The sequence below is a fragment of the Stenella coeruleoalba genome, assembly GCF_951394435.1.
Source record: "Stenella coeruleoalba genome assembly, chromosome: 15".
Classification (NCBI taxonomy): domain Eukaryota; kingdom Metazoa; phylum Chordata; class Mammalia; order Artiodactyla; family Delphinidae; genus Stenella; species Stenella coeruleoalba.
In genome coordinates, this window is record NC_137161.1 from 35,697,245 (window position 1) to 35,720,983 (window position 23,739).

The window sequence follows — 23,739 nt, forward strand, 5'->3', positions numbered from 1 at the left end:
TGATCTGTTTCATCTAATGCCTTAATATCAGTTGTTATGTTTCGGTTTCCAGTGCATCAAATGCTCCCAAGGAATAAGATGCTCCTAAGAATAAAAAACAAAATTTTTGAAAATACTTTAAAATAATCTTCTTATTGGCTATATAATAATAATAATAATTCATTCATTCACTCAACAAATACTTAATTGCCTACTGTGTACCAGGTACAATGTTGAGTGCTGGGGATAAACTAGACAAAAATGATTGTCTTCATGAAGCTTACTTAATGGTGGGTGTAGGGTGATGATAACAAAATAAATAAGATGGTGATAGGTGCCAGGGGGAAATAAAGCAGGGAAGAGAGATAGGAAGTGTTGCGGGAGGGGGTGTGTATTTCAATTTTAAATAAGTTGGTCACATAAGGTTACACTGATATGATGAAGAAAACCATGAAGATGTTGGAGTGTGTCAAGTGGTTATCATGGAGGAGAGTGATGCTGAGATAGATGTGACCCAGTGTGTTGGTGGAAGGGAATGATAAGCAGGGAGGAGAACAGGGGAGAGGTGAGAGGAAGAGGCTGGGGGATGTGACAGGTGACCCAAATAGTGGTGGGTGGCCACTGTGAGAATTTTGTTTTACTCTCAGTGACACAGGTATCAATTACATCATTTTGAGCAAGGGATGGATTTGGGGTGATGTATTTTAACAGGATTGTTCTGGTCACTCTGTTGAAAAGCTACAGTAGGGGTATAGAAACAGAAACAAGGAGAGCAGAGTGCTTGGGATAGAGGTGGTGAGAAATGGTTAGGTTCTGGATGTATTTTGAATGTGAAGCCAAAAGAGTTACTGAATGTACCAAATACATGAAATAAGAGAAAGAGAGAGCTAGGGATGATCTCAGGGCCTTTTGGCATTTCATTTATTGAGAGAGGGAGTGAGTTAGGAAGGGAAAATCAGATATTTGGCTTTGGACATAAAATTTAAAGCAGTGTTAGCCCAAAACAGCAAAATGAGCACAGGTGTGATCTCTTATCTCTTTTGAGTTACTGTGAATATGATGATAAAGGAATATAAATACACAATGATGAAGAGAATGGATAGGTCACTAAGACATGACATATTTTAGTAAGTTTGCAGGAGAAGAAAATGGAAAGAGGAAAGTGTCTGATAAGATAGAGTCAAGAAGACCACAGTCTAGGTTACATAGAGAGTTACAGCCAAGGAAACTCCTGACCTACTCAGAAACAATTGAGACATGCTCTAGACTCAAGTTCTACCAGCCCAGCAGAACATGGAGTAAGAATTGGGGGTGAGAAAAATAACCTTCCACTCCTTCCTCCTGATCCTCATGTAGAATTAATCAATAACTAATTACTTCCTGGGTCAAAGAGCCGAATGTCTGTCTTTTATGAAATTGAACAAACTAGTTGAAAAAATATTATGGTGGCTAGCATTGGAGTTCAGGATCCAGAGTAAAGCTCTTCTCATTCTAGCATTTGTGGATACTACACTATGGTGGCTGGCACCCACATGCTCACTGGGAAAGAAGTCTGCAAGCTGGTCATTCCCACTCCCACACCCAGAGCTCCCAGTCGGCCCTCCTATTGCCCCATCTAAGATGTGAACTAACAATAAAATATCCACAGGCTATAGAGAAATGCTACAATACTGAATGACAAAGGAAGCCAAGACGAACAAAAAGAGAATAATAGACACACAAGGATAATTAAAGAAACAAATAAAATAAAAAAGGAGAAAGTATCTTCAGAGAGAATTTTAAATATATTTTATCCTTAAGAAAAGAACAAGGACTTCCCTGATGGCGCAGTGGTTAAGAATCCACTTGCCAATGCAGGGGACACAGGTTCGAGCCCTGGTCCAGGAATATCCCACATGCTGCAGAGCAATTAAGCCCGTGTGCCGCAACTACTGAGCCCATGCGCCACAACTACTGAGCCTGAGTGCCACAACTGCTGAAGCCCGTGCACCTAGAGCTGGTGCTCTGCAACAAAAGAAGACACTGCAATAAGAAGCCCGTGCACCGCAACCAATAGTAGCCCCTGCTCACCGCAACTAGGGAAAGCCCATGCGCAGCAAAGAAGACCCAGTGCAGCCAAAAATAAATAAATAAATTTATTTTAAAAAAGAAAAAAATAATAAAGTGACATGAGGGTTTTGGACAGAACCACTTCAATATGGCTGAGTGACATGAACGCTATGGAAAGGATACTTTGGGTATTTCATATTGGGGCATTTGATGGACATTTTCTCAGTTGTGCAAATTAGCAATGACTCAGGAAACTAGCTGGAGAGAGAGGTGGGTGTCTCCTCAGCTGATGCTCAAAATACATGAGATTCACAAAGATACAACTGAAAACCTCTCATCATGAAAACGTAACCAAAGCAAACATTTTTTCTCTTTTCTTCCACTCTGTGCCAAGGATGTTGCACTTTTGGGTGTTTTATTTCTTTCCATTTGAAGAATTCTCTTAAGGTTCATTTTAACTTGATATCACCACATTAAACTTTTCCCATTGGAAAGGAGAATGTCAAAAGGTGTTAGAACAGGGCTAGGGATATACTAGACAGTTAGCTCTCAAAATGTGGATCCTTACATCCACATCTTGTACACTGGACTTGCAGGCATGTAAATTCTTCCTTAGACCATCAGGATAGAGCAGTGCTTCACTTATCCAGGGAAAGATAATTGGGCAACAATCTTCAGAATACAGCCCGAAGCATAAAACAAAGCATAAGGTATATCTATGAAGCCAATGCAGATGCTCTAAGCCCTAAAATTAAAGTTTCTATACTTTATTAACTGGATAGTCCCCTCAGCCCCATGCTACACACAGGACTGTGAGTTCTTAAAACTTATTCCAGCATAGTTCAAATTACAATAGGAAATGTGTAAAGCTATTATCCAAAACCGTGTAGCAAACCATGATGAATGAATAATTATGACAATGAAGAAGACATAAAAATTAATTTCACAAACAATAAATTATAAAGCATGGATGTAATTCTGTTTCATTTACACATTCATTCATTCATGCAGTCAACTCAGGTCAACAAGTATGAATTTATTCCCCAGTGTATAAAAAACTGGCTTCAGAACTATAAGATCTCACACAAGTTGTGGGATGATGCACATCCTTTTCTTCGCTACTCCTATGAATGGTTATATGTAGTGTTTTTTATACTCTTCCAGTTACAATGATTTGATTTTCATGGACACTGCTAGGTTCTTACTCAAATAGATTGTTCTAGAGGTAGACCAATCAGAGACCTTTCCCAGGATTTTTCATACTGGTTATGAGGAAATCAATCAGACTCTCTCTGGTGGTAGGAGGCACCATATGTGACAACTCTTGGTGCAGTTGGTGGCCATGGGGAAGAAGTTGGTCAGTCAGGAAAAAAGTAATGACATCAGGAAGAGAGAGCAGTGAAAAAGCAATGAAGAAATCCTCCCTGGTATCCAGACCACAGTTTCCTGATACTCTGCAAACTGCAGTTTGTCAAATTTTTCCTTCAGTTACAGGAAATACCCAGTGTCCTTGGCAAATTCTCCTATTTCCTAGGCTAGTTTGAGTTGTGCTTTTGGCAACTGTAGCCTAAAGACATTTGAATAACATGCACCTTTCCTTGATATTACATTATATGAGTAATATGGATTCTAGTGTCCCAGTGCTGATAATATTGGGTTGTAATATACTTCCTGATTTTGGTAATTATATTGTATTTGACAACCATTTCTCTTTGAATAAGAGATCAACATTTTGACTATAAAATACAAATCTTCACTGCCACCCAAAACAGAGGAACTGTGCCGGAAATTTTGCCAAAATTCTAAATGCTCTACGTAGACCTGTAAACGCAGTTACTTTTCAGACAGTCTTTTCTGCTTTTAATGAAAGTCTTTGCAGCTCATATACCATCTTTCACCATGAAAAGATTCTTTACTGTGCCATTAAGACAAATGCACGGTAAGATGAATTCTGATGCCTGCCAGCAGGTGGGAGAAACGTGCTCAGCCAGGCAACTCAACACTGAATGAGCTGTGCATTGTTCCTTCTTACTCAAATCCCAACCTGCTGCCTGCTGATGAGCAGAGGTAATGGGAATGACACCATTATCAATGATGGCAATAGGGGTTTGCCAATAAATTAAAAATAAATGGAAAGCTATTAAAAATTGTTAGGACTTTCATATGTCTCACAAATATTAAAATACCCTGTTTTAAATTATTATTTATTCCAGGAACTTTTTATTTAAAAAATACAATAGATTGAGGCTTCCAAATCAGGTACTTTGGAAATACCTGCTTTTAGATTATTGTCATCTGTCACTCCTTTTACTTCATTAGGGTAACCATTGACTCATAATTGCTTATATAATTATAGATTATAATTATATATATATATATATATATATATATATATATATATATATATATATATACACACACACACATACACACACACACACAGAGAAAGAGATTTGGTATTCCTTTTAGAATATTTTCATTTCCCCAAAGAACTCACTGAATAAATACATGTCTTTGAGGACAGACTTCACATTCTGCCTTTTCTCTGTGACTCTAGATGCTTGGTATCAGGTCACAGCCATGGACTGGGTGCCTGGCATGCCACGATCACGGGTGACATTTACAAGACACAGTTACTATGTGTAATTTTGTTTCTATCAATAGGACTAAGACTGACCACCACCTTGTGCTTGAGCTCAAACCTCAAACAAACAAACAAAACCCTCCCCTTTTAAAGACAACGAGCACAAATACCCAAAGAAAAAAATGGGTTAAGAATGTGAACAGGAAATTTGCAGAAAAGAAAAAGTGGAACAACCCTGACATGTAAAACAAGGCTCAACCAGGCAGGTGAATCAGGGATGCCAATTAAGACCAATCCAAGGTCCCACACTGCATACATCAAATTTGCAAAAATTTTCTGAAAGGCTGATAATAGCAAGTTGTTTTTGAAAATGTAGGAAAATACAAGCTCTCCTACACTGCCAAAAGGAACACAGAGTGTCCTTACCGCTTTGGTGAGCAAGCAGCTGCCTCTAGTACTGCTGAAGATGCATGGATCCTAAGAATACATCATGGTAATAACCCTAGAGAAACTTCTGGATGTGGCTTGAGTCAACAAGAAATAGGTTTGTGCAAATAAACTTTTTTTTTTTTTTTTTTTTTGCGGTATGCGGGCCTTTCACTCTTGTGGCCTCTCCCGTTGCAGAGCACAGGCTCCGGATGCACAGGCTCAGCGGCCATGGCTCACGGGCCCAGCCGCTCCGCGGCATGTGGGATCTTCCCAGACCGGGGCACGAACCCGTGTCCCCTGCATCAGCAGGCGGACTCTCAACCACTGCGCCACCAGGGAAGCCCACAAATAAACATTTTTGAAGGAAAAAACTACATATGTACATGAACAGAAGAATAAATTAGTTATACATTCTTATAGTGGAATATTTTAGTAGTTAAAATTAATGACCTAGATCTACATGAGAAACAAGGACACATTTTAAAGACATAATGTTGACTGCAAATAGCCATTGGCCAAAGGATGCATACAGTATGATATGCTTTATGTAATATTTTAAATAAACATATATGAGTCCATACCAGGGACTGGCAAACCTTTTCTGTAAAGGGCCAGCTAGTAAATACTTTGCCCCTTGGGAGTCTCTGTTGCAACTACTCTACTGGGCCACTATAGCATGAAAGCAGCCATAGACAATACATAAATGAACGAGCATGGCTGTGTTCCAGTAAAACGTTATTTAGAAAAACAGGTGGCAGGCTGGATTTAGCCCTCAGGGGTTTGTTGAACACTGATAAAGACCCCTGTCCTCAGGATCCACATGAAAATAGATAAGGTATTGATATCTGCTTTTCAAAATAGAGCTTGCTCCTGGGAAAGTGAGAAGAGTGGAATCAGGGAGAAGCACAACATAGAATGAGTCTGCACTGCAGTGTCTTAAGTATATAACTTTTTAAAAGCATGGAAGGAAATATCACAATTGGTAACATTTGTTAAATATGGATATGTGTTAGTTACACCGTTCTTTGTATTTTCAGGTGTAACAGAGATACGTAATGCTAGAAAAAGGAAAGATTAAAAAATACATTAAAATACTAAAGATAGCATGCATCAGAACAGTGGGAAACAGAAATATCTGCAAGAATGATATTTTTTCCAGAAGGTTCTGCCTTAGTCTGTATACCACTTGCGTTCGTAAGTTGAGACAAAAAGTTAAGAGGTGTGAATTGCCGATAGGAGAAATTTCTCTCTGTTCTCAGAATTATGAATGGTTGTTGAATAGCTTCATGACTAGTATTTGGATCTAGGGCAACTAGATCTAAAAGTTATTGAATCTCTCTCTTCACATTAGTTCAGTCATGTTCAAGTTGAATCTGTGACTTCCTCTATCAAAGTTCTAAGACTTTAGAGCTGCACTTTGTGATGGACCTCACCCCTCTCTCCATCTTATCATTTTTCCTCTACCATCATTATCATAGCATAGTGGTAAGGTGTATACTTCATGAACTTCACACATTGTTTCATCACTGTAACATAATGGTAAGGTGTTCAGACTCCAGAGGCAAACTTCCTGGGTTCAAACCTCGGATGTGCCTCTAACCAGCTGTGGGACCTTATGCTAGTCATTGCATGCCTCTGTGCCTCAGTTCTCTCATTTGTCAAAATAGGGTGGTAATAACAGAGTACATCTCATAGGGTTGTTGTGAGTATTAAAACGTTAATTACTGGGCTTCCCTGGTGGCGCAGTGGTTGGGAGTCCGCCTGCCGATGCAGGGGACGCGGGTTCGTGCCCCGGTCCGGGAAGATCCCACATGCCGCGGAGCGGCTGGGCCCGTGAGCCATGGCCGCTGAGCCTGCACGTCCGGAGCCTGTGCTCTGCAATGGGAGAGGCCACAACAGTGAGAGGCCCGCGTACCACAAAAAAAAAAAAAAAAAAAAAAAAAGTTAATTACTTACAAAATGCTTAGAACAGTGCGTAGCCCATAGTAAGTGCTAAGTCAGTGTTTTAAACACAGCATAGTTAAGTGGATTTATTTATCATTTTTATCTTTTTGAACTGTATGTAGCAGCCATCTTAAAATGTTCTAGGACAAAATGACAGAAAGCACAGTATCTAAGAGTACAGGTTTTGGAGCCCAAGAAATCAGTTATCTAACCCCAAACTGTGATCTTATTAACTCTGAGGATATAAATAAATTTTATAAGTGCTTTGAAACTTTGAATCCTCATCTGTAAAATGAGGCTAATAACAGTACCTGCCTCCTAGAGAATTACTGTAAGAATTAATTAAGTTGTTGGATGCAAAGAATTTAGCTCAGTACCTAGTAAAAACTCAAACAATACCTATGAGAGTAACTGAAACTTGTAAAATAATTGTGCGTAGTATTAAGCAAACACATAAATCCTGTGGCAAGAATGACAGAACTTAAATAACTTTAGAAATAAAAGTACATTAACTTTGTGACATGTTAGGAAAACTTAATGGTGTCAAGACTGGGATCTCGGGCTTCCCTGGTGGCGCAGTGGTTGAGAATCTACCTGCCGATGCGGGGAGCACGGGTTCGTGTCCCGGTCCGGGAAGATCCCACATGCTGCGGAGCGGCTGGGCCCGTGAGCCGTGGCCGCTGAGACTGCGCGTCTGGAGCCTGTGCTCCGCAACGGGAGAGGCCACAACAGTGAGAGGCCCGCGTACCGCAAAAAAAAAAAAAAAAAAAAAAAAAAGACTGGGATCTCAGTAACGACGCCGGGGTGAGGGAATTGCAGAAATCATCTTGCAATGGAAGATACGAACATGTGCATTTAAACTCCAGGTGAAATCCCACAGAAGTTGATCTTTAGATCCATCTTCTCTAGTTCAGGTCTCTGTAATCCCATCACAAGAAGAGATCGATCCTAAGGCAGAAAATGTCACTTAAGAAGCTTCAGGGTTTACATAGCAGGGGCTGAACCAAGCTTAGTAGCAATCATCAGAACTTTGCCTCTGAAAGTAGAAAAACAAATACTCCAGATTAAATAAGAAGCTGTTCTTCCAATGCCATACTAACTAGGGCCCAGTGCTGGATTTATGAGAGCACTGCCAGGTTGGGAGCCGTCTACCCTGCAGCAAAGCATATGTCATAATCTCATAATGAGCTGAGGCTGAGGCTGCTTTAAGCTGCTCTGGCCACATCTCTTAGCCATGTTGTTCTTAATACAGCTGTAAGGGCTTTTTGATTATTCTAAAACAAATGACCAAACTATTTCTTTATTTGCTTGGGAAGCAAGTAGACAAAGCTTAGAATAATGCTTAAAGTTCTGCCCCGGCCCAGCAGTACACTTAAACATGCATAAAATATATAAAGGTTTCTTGGAAAAAATGCAGATTTTGAGTCAGATCTGGTGTGGAGCTTACAGTCCTCCATTTCTATCAAGCTTTCCGTCAGTGCTGTAAGTCCTCTTGCTACTCATAGCATCATCTGACATAGCCCTCACTTGGGATACAGATTCTCTGCCACCCCCTTCCCAGCATCTGCATCAGCATCTGCATTTTAACAAGACCTGCAGTGATTTGTATGCACATGAAAGTTTGAGAAGCCCTGCTCTAGAACGTATGTGAACCAATTTCTCCAACACTTTGGTTGCACATCCCCTATTTACACAATGTAGCTACTTCTGGTACCCAAAAGTCCTGAAATTTGTTATCCATCCGACTCTAACAGTGCTCTACCCATATCCCCTCCAATTCATTCACCATTTTCATATACAGCACCTCGATGGGGTGGGCTTTCACTTCCAACAGCCAGCACCCATGTCTCTTTGTTGTATGCACCCTCTGGATGCTGGAACCCCCTTTGCATACTATCAAGGAAAGCAGGAAGTGCCTGGGGATTTCCATCCCCTCCAGCAAGCCCTGACCCAAGACTAACAGGCACAGGGATCACCATACTCCAGCTCCTTTTCTGCTCATCAGAAAACTCAAGTTTCAGTAGTGGTCTACACAGGGAAAGATTAAGCGAAAATTACCATCTGCGGAGTTTGCTTGGTATCTCAACTTTCTGCCTTCTACGCTTTCCAGTCCTGCTCACTCCCTTATAATGTTGCCAGGGAACACTTTGTAATAAACCCATTTCTCATAAATTCTTGTCTCAGGGTCTGCTTCTAGGGAACTCAAAGTAAGACACATGCTGTTCTAGCTCAGTGTAATATAGACTCAGACCAGTACCCCACCAAGGATTGAGTTATTTCTCAAGTTGGTTTGGTTACTGCTTTAGACCTTGAATTTTGATTCAGCCTGGGTCAGATTTTCTGCATATCTCAAAAGGCTGCAGGAAGTCCATGGATTCTAGGAATTCCACACTTGGAAATTTAGATGCTCACATTCTGAGAATGTGGTAAAATAAATTATGCCTTACTTTCTGAAACAGCTGTGGCTGTGCAGTGAAGGTGGTGATGATGCAATTCTTCAGCTGGCTTTATAAAGGACCCATAGAAGGAGCGAAGGATCTAGAAGACCTGCCCTGACCCATGCTGCAGCCACAGCTCCCAGCTATGTGTGGCTGTTGAGCACTTGAAAGGCTGCCAGTGCAAATTAAGACAGGCTCTTAATTTGCAAAATGCACACCTCTTTCAAAGACTAAGCACATAAAAAGAATTATATAATAGCTCAATAATTTTTATATTGATTACATGGCTAATAATATGTTTGAAATATTGGCTTAAATAAAATATATTATTACATTTGTTTCACCTATTTCTACTTTTTTTAAAGTAGCTACTGGAAATTTAAAATTATATGTGTAGTTCACATTATATTTCTGCTGGACTAGATGTAATAGAGGTCTTATCTTTCAACCTAAAAGGTCAGACCCAATTAAATCTCCCCAGCTCTTCATAATACCTTCTCTGTACCTATTTCTGTTGTGGAATTGGCCCCCAGTAAACATACAAAATGGTACATTGCCTCCAATTATAAATACTTTTACCAAAGCATAAGGTTGCCATGGAGCCAGAAAAGTCTAAAGTTCTACCCCTAGCCTGGAAAATATTATACCAGAAACATATTTCGAAAATCAGTGCCAGTAGTTATTACTCTTAGTTTAAAATAATCTATTTTGAGGACATTTTATTTTAAAGCTGTTAAAAAGTTATTCCAAAGCTTTTCTGTGTGTCCATCAAGTTTGTTTCACTGACAGCTCTTCTGTGCTATCTTCCCCAAGCCCTCCACCAACAGTCCATAGACTCCAAAGCCTCACTACATCTCACCTGGACTGTGACAGCTTCCTAATTGAGTTCCCCCATCTGGTTTCTCAGCCTCAAATCCACCCAGCATTTGGCTGCCAGATAACCTCCTTAACCTACCATCTAGCCCTGGCTCTCGTTACCTTCACCCTAAAAGAAAGGCCTTCAGTGATATTATATTTTTTTGCCAAATTCCAGAAAACTGAACAGACATTAAATGCTCTCCATACTCTCACCCCAGCTCTACGTTTTTTTGTTGCAACTTCCCCTCTTTCTTCCAATTCCTTTTAGGCTACTCCCCATTCCCGCTAAGTCCTGCCGCTAAAACATACCCAACAGAATAATGTAAATCTTCTTATAGCACATAGAGTGTTGTCATCTGGGATTTTTCTCTAAAGTCCAAATATTTCAGGTGATAATGTAAGCTGCTTGATCACACTTATTTGTGCAAAATTGATTTGCATTTAATGTGAATGTTTTCCTGCTTAATTTTATATAACCTCAGAATTTAAAAGACTTCAAGGGAAATTAAAGGTCTTTAATTTGTGTGACAGTTTTTACTGTGCTGATTTTTAAAATAAACTCAATATTTTAAAGTAAAACAAACACCTAAACAAACAAAAAACACTGCTTAGAGTGCCCTCTTCCCTCTCCCATGACTCTATACCCCAAGTTCTACCTCAGATGTTACAGTATTACATGATGGCATATTATCAGGGCCTTAAATCAGGAGGCAAAACACAAAAGACCAACAAAGCTATAGCAGAAATAACAAAACTAGGTGGAAAAGCTGTTGAACTAAAAAACATGATTTCATTGAGGAGGGAGCCAAGTCAACTACATCAGATGATTACATTACTTAGCTCTTATGTCATCTTCTCTTATTTTTTTTCAGCCCAGAATGTTAATTGTGTGTTCAAAATCATCACCCAGAATGGAACTTCAACTGTTTTTTTTGTAGATTTGTTCTTTCCCATTTTCTTGGAAGCCAAGAGAGATCAGTGGTGAATGGTGTGAGGTAGGGATTGAGATTAGGTCAGCAGTAAGGAATGGACTCAGCTCGGGGGTGGGGGCCAGGGGAGAGACAGTACTGGATATTGTATGACATTGTGACTGCACCTAGTTTAGAGAACTTCTAGAACTGTAATTAACATTTAAAGAGTTCCTGGTATAGCTGCTTTGACTTGAGTAGTAAAATAGGAAGATCTTATTTGCAGATGTGTTGAAAAGATAATTATTTTAAACTCTTTATCTGTTTATAATGCAAGGAAAGGAATAATATATACTTGCTTATTAAAGGCAACATACCAGGTCTCTATCTGTAGGGATTTTAAAAAGCAGATAAAATTTGTTTATGGGTAAAGAATATTTCCTTAGGAAAGGAGTAATCGCTCAGGGATTTGAATTTAATTATGTCATTTTTACAGGATAAAAACAGGAAAAAAACCCAAAACCCTTAGGCATACAAATTGAGCTAATTTGTCTTCCTAATAGCCTAGCTAAAAACATGCGTCTAATGACTGTACAGTAGTTAAGCTAATGCAAGTGTGATTTACATTTTTCAGGAATGGACAAATGAAGTTTTCAGTCTGGCAACGAACCTGCTGGCCCAAAACATGTCTAGGGATGCATTTCTGGAAAAAGCGTAAGTAGCTCTAATTTTATTGCTAAGGGTGCTGCTTCATTTGAATCAGTTTCCTTTCTCCTTTGTGAGTCTTTTGTTTATGCTGCACTGGCTTCTCACATTGATAAACATAAATTTCCCTCTGGCACTTGTTAGAGAACTGATACGTCCACCGTTTCAAACTGGAAGACTTCCAAGAAAGATCGTTCTTTCCTCTGAGCCACACATCAGGGTTACGCTGAGCTCGCCTGAACGTCAATGCCTTTGACACACAGTAAGCAGATACTTCTAAATCCTGGCAGCTGTGCTCAGTACCAAAAATTATTCCTCTCAGGGAGTCTTCAGCCCTATATCTGCCTGTGTTGTATCAATTATTAATCTGAGGAAGAGAATGAACAACATATGGGACTCAATTCTCTCGAGTCTAAGATCTCTGATAGATGCTACTTAAATCAACAGGCTGATGTCCTGACTCCTGTCCTTATAGACAATCACAGCAAATGTTAGTAAGAAAAGAGAAAGAAGATGTAGAGGAAAGAGCAGAATGAAAAGGAAAAGGAAAGAAAGCAAATCAGGATTACCCAGTGGCTCTCAAATTACAGTCTTCCTGAAATTTATTTGACCAAGGAAAATAATGATTTCTGCCAGATGAGCAGCTAGGAAAGCTGGTTGTGTTCAGTTTGGAAACAGTGAGTATCCAGGATTTTGGGAAGCCTTGAAATGAAAACCGCAAGTGGAAACATTACTAGGTGGTCCTCTATTTTATTTAATAACTTTCTTCCCTCTTCTTCTGTAAGGCATACCCATCATTCCAGACCAAAGACTCCAGACCACAGTTCTTTCATACTCTTCTAAGAAATCCTTTTACTGTTAGTCAGTACTCACAGGTCTTCACTTAAATGCTCTTTCATGTCATCATCTCATCTCCTTACTTTGTCACCTTCAAGACCTTTCCTATGTGCTTCCCCCTTCCCTCTTCGTTTATTCCTCATTTTTTAAAAATTGTCTTTGATCTTACCATTCTTCATCTAACAGACATTTCTGGAACATCTGTTGTGCCACACAATGTTGGTGGAAGGTGACACAGAGAGAGATAAGATGTTTTACCTGAAACATAGCATGTTATAGCTCGTAAAACATCTAGCTGGCTAATAATATCTATTGCAAATGTCCATTTCAAATAGGCATCTCCCTATGAATAACTGCTATGGACATTCTAGAAAATGCCTTTTGATGAACACACTGTAAGCATTTCTGTTGCATCTACACCTAGGTATAGGATTGTTGTGTCATAGCATGAGCAGCTGGTGGTCTCAGTTTACACACCCATCAGCAGAGTTTGTAAGCTCTCCTGCCCCTTCTCTCTATCCACATGTCCAGAAGCAGTGGAAGAGAAAAATGTAGTTGTATATTCACACAATAGAATACCATACAGCAACGAGAGTGAAAGATCTACAATGAAAAGCAAAAATATGGATGGATCTCAAAAGCATAATATTGAGTGAAAGAAGCCAGACACAAAAGAACGTGATTCCATTATGTAAAGGGCAAAAATAATCTGAGTTGTTTAAAGTCAGGATAGTGGTTCCCACTTTTGGGATAAGCCCTGGAAGGGGGCATGACGGGCTTCTGGGATGCTACTAAGGTGATAATATTCTTTTTCTTGATCTGGGTGCTGATTGCAGAAACTTGGACGATTGGTGAAAATTCAGCGAACTGTACATATGCAGGAGCCCTTTTCTGTGCATTTTATTCTTCAATAAAAAGCTTTAAAAAAAACTAAACACTTGTTTTCTGCTTCTCCAACAGCTATACTAAACTTAAGCTGCAAGTCACTCCAGAAGGACGCATTCCTCTCAAAAAGTAAGCTTCATGAGCATTTCCCATTATTCTTTTTTTTTCCCCTCAAAGATGTGAATCCGTGCCATGGCTCTGTTTTGGTCCAAGTAGGAGCATGGAAATGTGTGGTAACCCTGTCCTCCCACACACTCCATATGCACATCAGTGCAGCTGGTTTTCTCATAGAGATTTCCTGGGCCTCCCCGCTTCCTGTGGCATCATTCTCAAGAAACACCAAAGCAGGAAGGGGGTGGAGGGGATGGGGGACCCTTGCTGTTAAACCTAAAAGACCATCTGAGACTCAGATCTATTCTAGGAATGGAAACTGGGCGACCACAATGCCTCTTTCTTCCAAGATGACACTAGCCTTGAAGCAGGGGTTGCAAACTCAAATGTCAACAGAAGCCAGGCAGGGAACATGCATGATGAAGCAGGCCAGGAACAGGAAGGAAAACTGAAGAGTGAAACCCCGTCTCAAGGAGACAAGGACAACTCAACTCCACCATATTCCCTGTGGGACTGGTGGGCTCTGGACGCTAGATTTTCTAATGTTTCAATAGAACCCATAAATCCAAATTGTTATATTAAATTGTTCAGTACTTAAGTTATATTTTTTAAACCCAAATTACTGACCAACAAAAGCACATCTCTAGACCATGTTCAGTCAAAAGCCTTTAACCTTTGACTTACTAGCTGCCAGTGGGCTTCTGCTCATAAAAATGTTACATTATTAATAATAATACTATTAATTAATTGTTTATTATTAATAATATTAGCAACGTACACCTTTAGAGCAGTGAGTAGCAGCAAGGAGACAGAGTTGTCAAGGATGTTGATTTTAATGCTTAATACAATACCAGAGGCTATTTAGTGCCATGTTTTTTAACTGGGTCATCGCCATTGTCTCAAAATATTGATTTTATTTTAGGCACTTTGATTTTAAAAAGCACACACATAGAACTTCCAGAACACCTATGCTGATGCTAGAACAATCAGTATCTTTTAATTCTCTAAAGATGAATTATAAGGAGGTTTGATTGAATGGAATGTTTCAGCTGGCATCATCAACAAGTGTGATCCAAATGCCTTTTAAGCATCTCTCACGTGGTGTGCTTTCACTTCACAGCATATACCGCTTGTTCTCAGCAGACCGGAAGCGAGTTGAAACTGCTTTAGAGGCTTGTAGTCTTCCATCTTCAAGGGTGAGCATGTTGCCTTCCTAAAACTAGCACTGCTAAATAGCCCTGAATAATCATACTAAAATATATCTTGCCCCACTATTATCCAAACATTTTTAAAACTAAGAAGTACATAGGACTTATTTGTTAATATGTACAATATACGGGGTCACTGTATTAGTTTCTTTCACTCCCATAACTCCAACATTTTCAATAAGAAAGACCCTTTGCAAGTTGAAAAAAATAAATAAATAACCAATTAATACAAAAAAAGTACTGGTCAAAAAATATTAACATTACTAAGAATTTAAGCTTCTTATTAATTATAAATCCTTTCTTGATGTCCGTTGAGATATTAGCTAATGATTATAGATTATGATTAGTAGTATTTTAAAATATTAATTTCATCTTATCCCCCTTTTTAAATGTCTAGGGCTAATATTTTTAAGTTAATAAGCAATTAGAATGGTAGTACATTTTATAAATAAATATATTTATGTACATTGCATGGTGGTTCTCAAAAGGCTTTTGCAAGAGGAGTACAGGATCAAAACAGTTTGAAAATTGCCTACTTTGCTCCTATGGTAGTCAAGTAGATGAGAGGATAAGCTTGTAAGATGCTTTTTTTTTTTTCTCCCAATACATTTGAGGCACTTAATATACGTTAACCACTTAAAATAAAGTAATTCGCCTTCATTTCAATGCATTTCTACATACCTGGCTCTAATTATCGTTGTTTCTGGGATAGCTGTGTCTGTTGCATAAAACCTTTTCCTTGTGCTATATGCAGAATACTCCTTTCTATTATGAATTATTTTTATCCCAGTATCTAAGCAACAAGTAAGCAAGAATAACACTTATACCCAAAGAAGAACCTTTGAGTCTCTTGAAACATGCTGGCAGTGTTGAAGTTGCACTGAATGAAGTTGAGAAGCCATTCTTAAATGTATGGTTAAGTTATGAAAAGTATTGAGAGCTGTTGCATCAGTTACATCAGCCAATTCTTGTGAATATTTTTCAGAAAAATGAAGTTTATTAACGACTTTGGTCGGTTACAGAAAAGAAAACAAAAGTCACTCTCCGCTATCAGTTTCTTGCTATTTGTGGAAAAAGCTGCTGTTGCTGCAAACACTGGGCAGAGCTGTGGAAAGGCCCCCAAACATTTAACCTTCACTTTAATAAAGCAAAAGAAAATGATCAAACTTGTTTATTATTGCTCTTTCATTTGATGCTTTAGAGCAGGAAAGATATAACTATTAAGGTCTTGTCCTTGACTCAACAAATATTTTTTTATTTGACTTATTTTTTTTCTTTTTTTTAATTGAAATACAGTTGACTCACAATGTGTTAATTTCTGTTGTACAGCAAAGTGATTCAGTTATATATATATATGTATATATATGTGTATATATATACATTCTTTTTCATATTTTTTTCATTATGATTTATCACAGGATATTGAATATAGTTCCCTGTGCTATACAGTAGGACCTTGTTGCTTATTTATCCTATATATAATATTGTAGTTTGCATCTGCTAATTCCAAACTCTCAGTCCATCCCTCCCCCACCACCTTTCCTCTTTGGTAACCATAGTTTGTTTTCTATGTCTCTGAGTCTGTTTCATACATAAGTTCATTTGTGTCATATTTTAGATTCCACATATAAGTGATATCATATGGTATTTGTTTTTCTATTTCTGACTTACTTCACTTAGTATGATAATCTTAAGTCCATCCATGTTGCTGCAAATGGCATTGTTTTGTTCTTTTTTATGGCTGAGTAGTGTTCCATTATGTATATATGTACCACATCTTCTTTATCCGTTCAGACTTGACAGATATCGCTTGAGCTCTTACTATGTGCCCTCTATCACTGAGAATATGGTAGTGAGCAAAATGAAGTTCCAGTCCCAGGATTCAAGGACCATATACTCTCTGGAGGTGCTAGTCAAACACTTTGACTGATGTGTGTAAATTGGGGGGGAATGCCATGAACAAAAGGAATGGAGCACTGCCACTGAAAATAAGGGAAGTTCATTCCAGAAAAAGAAAACAATGTGTGCAAAACTCTGAGGCTGGAAAAAATTTACTGGTTTGAGTAACTGAAAAAAGACCACTGCATTTAAGCATGAAAAGAAAGTGTGAGACATGAATTTAGAAAGACATGCAAAGAATTTTTTTCCTCTGCAGTTGCTCCTGAATTGACCTTTACTGGATAACATCTTGTGAAAAAAAAAAATCAAAAATGTTAACTTATTACTATAAAACTAGCTAAGGGAAAGAAGGAATAGAAAAATGAAGCTGAATAGAAAATCAAATCCATCAATCAATTCTCTGTAAATAGCAATTTTCTAAACAATTGGATTCTGACAATTCAGTCGATAAATGCAGATTGAGTTTTTACAATCCACTATGTCTATTATAGGTTCACACTTTCAATCCAATGTCAACTGGAGACATTTTTAAAGGAAAATGAGTTTCAAATAACAGGAGTTATGTTTAAATTGAAAAAAATATTTATCTTTAGTAAATTAAATGTTATGACAATTTTCTGAAAACAGATTGGAGACTTTTTAAAAATATAATCAACTTCCATCATAAAGTTTTGAAAGCTCATTATTCACAGTAAAGTATACTTTAGTTGGAGGACTCGTAAAATTACAATGCTGTAAAAAGATCTAAAAAACAAAGTCAGTTTCAGAGCTAGGAAATAAATGCTTCCTTGAACTGACTATATTTTAAATCCTTGTTGTAAGTTCATATCTACAGAACAGTGGCCCTAGAAAATATCCACTAATTAGCAAAGATATACTGAAAGAGGTGTTTTAAACACTCCACAGAAGAAAAGGTTACGTAAATGGTAGACGGTAGTACATATCTGGGAGCCTTATATAGCCAGTGGTTGTTCAAACTAGATTTAATTGTGTTCTGTAAATAGACACATTACCAGAAATACTGTGGATATCCTGTTGAGATTTTTTAAACATTATCTTTGTGCACATTGTTAGGGATAATTAATGCACTTGAACTTGTATCCTGACCAACATGATCCATTGAAATAGCACATTCCTTAAAGGGTACTCCTTTAGAGATTTCAAATGCTTCGTAAAGTTACCTTAATTGTTAAAAAGTAGTACTGTATCTAAAAAAAGAGACAAAGTAATTACTGTCTTCTTTAATAATCCAAACGTATTTTCCAGTGAGAGGTTTGAAGACTTTTCCATATTCAGAAAACTACTACTTTACTCACAAACTTTCTGAGAACAGAAAATAGTGTGTTTGCACCAAATTCCCTTTGATTTAAGGCTTTATTAACTTGAAAAAAAAGATCACTGACATTTGAAATCATATTATAGTCTTGGCATAGCACTGATCTTTTAATGAAGAAGATAAGAATAAATCCATATTTTTTTATAAAATAAAGCTTACTATAGTTATCAACATACATGTAATACCAAAGAAAACAGCGATTATTCTGGATTTAAAGAATTCCATAAATTTTACTAAAGAATACTATGAACAAAATTTACAAAAGAACTTCTCCCAGGATAACTGTAATAGGTTGCCTTTCTCCTATGCCTTATACCCAGAATGTAAATTAGAAATTATAGTTATTCATTCAGCTGTGATTCTTAAAATCACTAATATCACAATTCCATTTTAGAACCACATTATGTATTCAGTTCATTATCAGTAGTTTACTTGTAATTATTTTGTGTACTCTCTGGCTGTCTCAACTTTTGATTTATAACTTTAGGACAAAAATACTGAAAATAGGTTGAAATCCTGAATTTACCGGAAAATAATTCATTGATTTGTGAAGATAAAATCTGTATGTGGACTCCTTATTCATTAAAGTCCACTGAATTAAATTAATATGTTTTTGAATAACATTTCTGAATGTTAAGTACCTGTTCATTATAGAATTGTTTTTTAAATCTACAAATGTATAAAGAAGAAAATACAAACAGTATCCAAAAACTGATATGCAATTTAGTTTTCTGGATCGCAGTGTGAGTTGAGGAATCAAGCGACCTTACTTCAAGACATAGCAACCGCCCCCCCCCCCAATTTGTTGCCTTAGACAAGTTTTGTAAGCTCCCATCTCTTCAGTGTATGTATCTGTAAAAGGGGTCCCTAACCATGCCAACCTCATAGAGTTGACATGGGATTAACTGAAAACATTTAAGTAAAGCTCATAGAATTATATGCTTGACATACAGTAAGTGCTCAATAAATATTAATTCCTATTATCCTCTGAGTATTTTTACATATGCATATATATATATGAGTTTTTTCTCTTTTTTTATTTTCAATTTGGCATGTGGATATGTCATAACCTGGTCTTTGGAATCTGGAAATGTAAATGCCACCAGTACTATCTCAAGTTTTTTGTTTAATCTTTTCTCTTTTGAGATTCTTTGTAAACAAGCATGGAATTGAAGCAACTATGTTTTTAAAGTATGGAAATTCTTTGTAGTTTCTGGAATAAATGGGCCTGATTCTGACTGTATTGGTCTTCTTAGTTCTCCCTCAAAAAGTTTGGATAACAATGGCAACAAATAATCACTGACCATCTGTTTTGTATTGGAGCCATGATGTGGTGAACCAAGTCCTGGACTACGAGACAGAAGACCTAAGGTCTTGTCCCATACCCAGGTTCACCCAACAGACATTGATTAGGTGCATATTATATGCCAGGCATCATTCTTGGGACACAAAGGAATTAAATAAGAGATAGTCACTTTGCTCTAAAACACGCAGTCTAGTAGATCATCAGAAATATAAAAAATAAAGGAAAAATTGTGTGATGGATCCTTGAAGGAAAGTATATAAAGGTGGATTATGGACACAAAAAGAGAATGTGTCATCTCTACCTGGTTTGGTAAGGAAGGGTTCACAGAAGAGTATTTGAACTTTGGGTACAATCTTAAGGGTATTGGACTTTAAGTTTCCTCTTGCTTAAACAGGACAATGAATCTATTCTATCCACTTCACCAAATCATGAGGTCCAGGAAAAGAAAATAGGTGAATGACCTTTGTGAATTTCAGCCTTATTTAAAATATACAGAATTGGTAATTGCCTGTAGCTTTTCCCTAAGTATCTCCCCCATACTCTTTCACTTGAGTTTTCAGTGGTGCACATTTTAACTTTTTTCTCCAAAATATATTTTCTCCCATTTTCACCCACTGACCCTAAAGGGTATCTTCATCAGTCAAGTTGGGCAAGAGAAAAATGAAGCTGTATTGAAATGCTGTCCATTTTCTATGTGCTAACATCCAACTGGTAATAAAAATAATACTGTATTTATTCAGCTTATTTCATCAATATGTCCTCTCTAATAGGAAGTTCTAATTCATAGCTGGTAAGTAAACATGGTTAGAGTTTTAGTAAAGCATATTGCTCTATGAAATTATGTTCAACTAAAGCAAATGGCTTTAGTTGAATCTGATGTTCTGTGGGAAGCATACTTGCTGTCAACTTCCACTTTTGTCATAACTTACACTCATTCATTTAGTAAATATTTATTGTGGACCTGCTATATGTTACAGATTGAGCAGTTAACAAGCAACACACAAGTCCTAGCTTGTGTTGATCTGCAGGTTAGCAAGTAATACAGAGAACTGTACAGCTGGGAGTACAAAACAGTTAAATAAGTACTGCAATATGAGATAAGTGTGGTGTGATGGTAGCACAGAATGGAAGACAAAACCTGGTCTCAGAGGAAGAGATTTTAAGCTAAGACAAGAAGGGAGAAAAAAAAAGAAGTCAGTAAGAAAAGGAAAACAATGATTGATATCCTTAGACAAAATCTGTTTATTTGTATGCTGAGGGGAGGGGGAGGTAGAGTGAGCTCTAAATAGTAACTAAACAGTAAGGAGAGTGGGAGAACAAATTTGGGGTTCATCAAATCCAATAAAGTCTGATGCTTGAGTTGGCCGACAGAGCCACTGAGTATTTCCTTGAGATTTGTTTTAAAATCTCTCTTCCCTGTATCTCTCAGCCAAAGAGTAGGAGAGAGGCTCATTTCTGGCTATTTTAAAAACTACTTAAAAGAGACATGGGAGTCTAACTCCGAGAGAGGGTGGCACTAAAAAAAGTGTGCATTGTCCAGCCAAAAGGTTTTCTTTCATTTTGTATCAATAAATTAAATGGAATTTTGGAAACCTGTTTATAGGTTATACTTGTCCCCATCTTTTGAGTGGCAAAACACCATGAAACAATTTATGGGAATTTCCCATTGTTCTAGGAATTGGCCACTTGTGCTCATGATTTCAGAGTTGGTGTCCAGGTAACTGAACTTAATGGTGTAATGCATCTTGCTATATATAAATGACACATGTGTTGTTTGGTTGTCTCAAAATGCTGTTTTGCAAAATGGATTTTTTTTTCTGCCCTATAAATTGATTTAGTAAAGAAAATATTATTTTATTCGTTCATTTCTCAAATATGGGACTCCTGCTGTTTGCCAAGTGGTGAGCTAAGTTTTCTTATCTGTTAACAAGCAGTGTAGTCTCAGACCATAATTCAGACAATAATTTTTAGATATTTCTGTAAAGGTACATTTCCAAAAATAAGAATACGGTAAAAGGAAGGGTGTTTTCTTTGGTTTAAGCACTTGAAAATAATCATATAAACACATACCTGAAAAAGGAAAAACGACATGAAGAATGTCCTTCCTGTTAACAAAGGCTTGAATACATGCTTCCGGTTTCCATGGCAGCCCGACTAAACAGAAAAATAAGTCATAGAAGTCACTTTTTATATCAATGACTTGCTTTCCAAACAATAGGAAACAAGAGGAATCAGTGAGAAATAATGACCGATGTCCTACTTATGAAAAGTGTTTTGCAACTTATCAGATTACTTAAACCAGAAAGAACGTTGTTTGAAAAAAAGACACAAAATTGGGATTTTATCTTTTCATTTTGAAAATGTCTTTCTACAGGTTCTTTACTTTAAAAAAAAATACATTCATTCAAAAGTCTGCTAAACATCACGTAAACAATGTGAATGTGCTTCATGCCACTGATCTGTACACTTAAAAATGGTGAAATGCTATATTTATTTTCTGTATATTTTATCACAATTAAAAATGAGATTAAAGTCACCAAAAACAGCAACCTAAAAAAAAAAAAAAATCTGCTGAACAGACCCTGTTTTCTCTAGATCTAACCTTATTTATTTATTTATTTTTAACATCTTTATTGGGGTATAACTGCTTTACAATGGCGTGTTAGTTTCTGCTTTATAACAAAGTGAATCAGTTATACATATACATATGTTCCCATATCTCTTCCCTCTTGTGTCTCCCTCCCTCCCACCCTCCCTATCCCACCCCTCCAGGCGGTCACAAAGCACCAAGCCGATATCCCTGTGCCATGCGGCTGCTTCCCACTAGCTATCTACCTTACGTTTGTTAGTGTATATATGTCCATGCCTCTCTCTCGCCCTGTCACAGCTCACCCTTCCCCCTCCCCATATCCTCGAGTCCGTTCTCCAGTAGGTCTGTGTCTTTATTCCTGTCTTACCCCTAGGTTCTTCATGACATTTTTTTTCTTAAATTCCATATATATATGTGTTAGCATACGGTATTTGTCTTTCTCTTTCTGACTTACTTCACTCTGTATGACAAACTCTAGGTCTATCCACCTCATTACAAATAGCTCAATTTCTTTTCTTTTTATGGCTGAGTAATATTCCAACCTAAGTGCCCATCGTTGGATGAATGGATAAAGAAGATGTGACACATATACAATGGAATATTACTCAGCCATAACCTTATTTATTGAATGTACTTCAGAAATTGCCTTAACATCCCTTTAGAAGGAGAAAACTCTTAAGCTTAAAATATAATGAAAAAACAGAAAATAAGTCTTTTGATACCTCAAAGCCAGTGTTCAAGTGAACTCCACCACTGGCCTCATAGATGTTTTCTGAATGTTCACCCTGGCCTCCTAGTGATCTTATGGAAAAACCCCGAACGAACTTTTTGGCCAACCCAATAAAAGAAAGAAAAGAGGAAGGAGGGAGGGAGGGAAGAGAGAGAGAGAGACAAAACTGGGAGGATGAAAGATAACAAAGAAAAAGACCATTTACTGACCCTCTTGTTTTATTCCCCAGAATGATTTGATACCTCAAGAAGATTTCACTCCAGAAGTGTACAGAGTTTTCCTGAACAACCTTTGTCCTCGACCTGAAATTGATAACATCTTTTCTGAATTGTAAGGGAACACATTTTAACTCATTTTGTTCTGCCTTGGCGATGGTACTCAGGGTGCTAGCTAGGGCAGGATTTTGAGCAGTAGAGGGAGATGGCAGAACCTGTTTGTACACGATAAATAATAGCAGTGATTTTGTGTAATTTGATGGAGACAATCACGCATTCCTACCCCTGATGTTCAACCACTTTTTTTTTAATTAATTAATTTATTTGTTTTTATTTTTGCCTGCATTGGGTCTTCATTGCTGTGCACAGGCTTTCTCTAGTTGCAGCGAGCAGCGGCTACTCTTCGTTGAGGTGCGCAGGCTTCTCATTGCGGTGGCTTCTCTTGTTGCAGAGCACAGGCTCTAGGCGCGTGGGCTTCAGTAGCTGTGGCACGCAGCCTCAGTAGTTGTGGTTTATGGGCTCTAGAGGGCAGGCTCAGTATTTGTAGCACACGGGCTTAATTGTTCCACGGCATGTGGGATCGAACCCGTGTCCCCTGCATTGGCAGGCAGATTCTTAACCACTACGCTACCAGGGAAGCCCTCAACCACCACTTTTAATGAGTGAAGTTGGCTATGATTTGTTGCAGGGTGTCTGTGTTTTAGAATTCTCAGGGGGCTCTGTGTAGT

The 23,739-nt window shown here is 37.8% G+C and overlaps 1 protein-coding gene across 1 annotated transcript in view; it reads left to right on the forward strand.

Moving 5' to 3' along the window:
* The window catches only part of PLCB1 (phospholipase C beta 1), a 625,151-nt gene that overhangs the window by 475,263 nt on the left and 126,149 nt on the right, over positions 1-23,739 (forward strand). The window contains exons 5-8 of the mRNA XM_079944642.1: positions 11,824-11,903; positions 13,692-13,745; positions 14,848-14,923; positions 23,026-23,126. Of these exons, the coding sequence (XP_079800768.1) occupies positions 11,824-11,903; positions 13,692-13,745; positions 14,848-14,923; positions 23,026-23,126 (311 nt within the window). The remainder of the gene's footprint in view (positions 1-11,823; positions 11,904-13,691; positions 13,746-14,847; positions 14,924-23,025; positions 23,127-23,739) is intronic.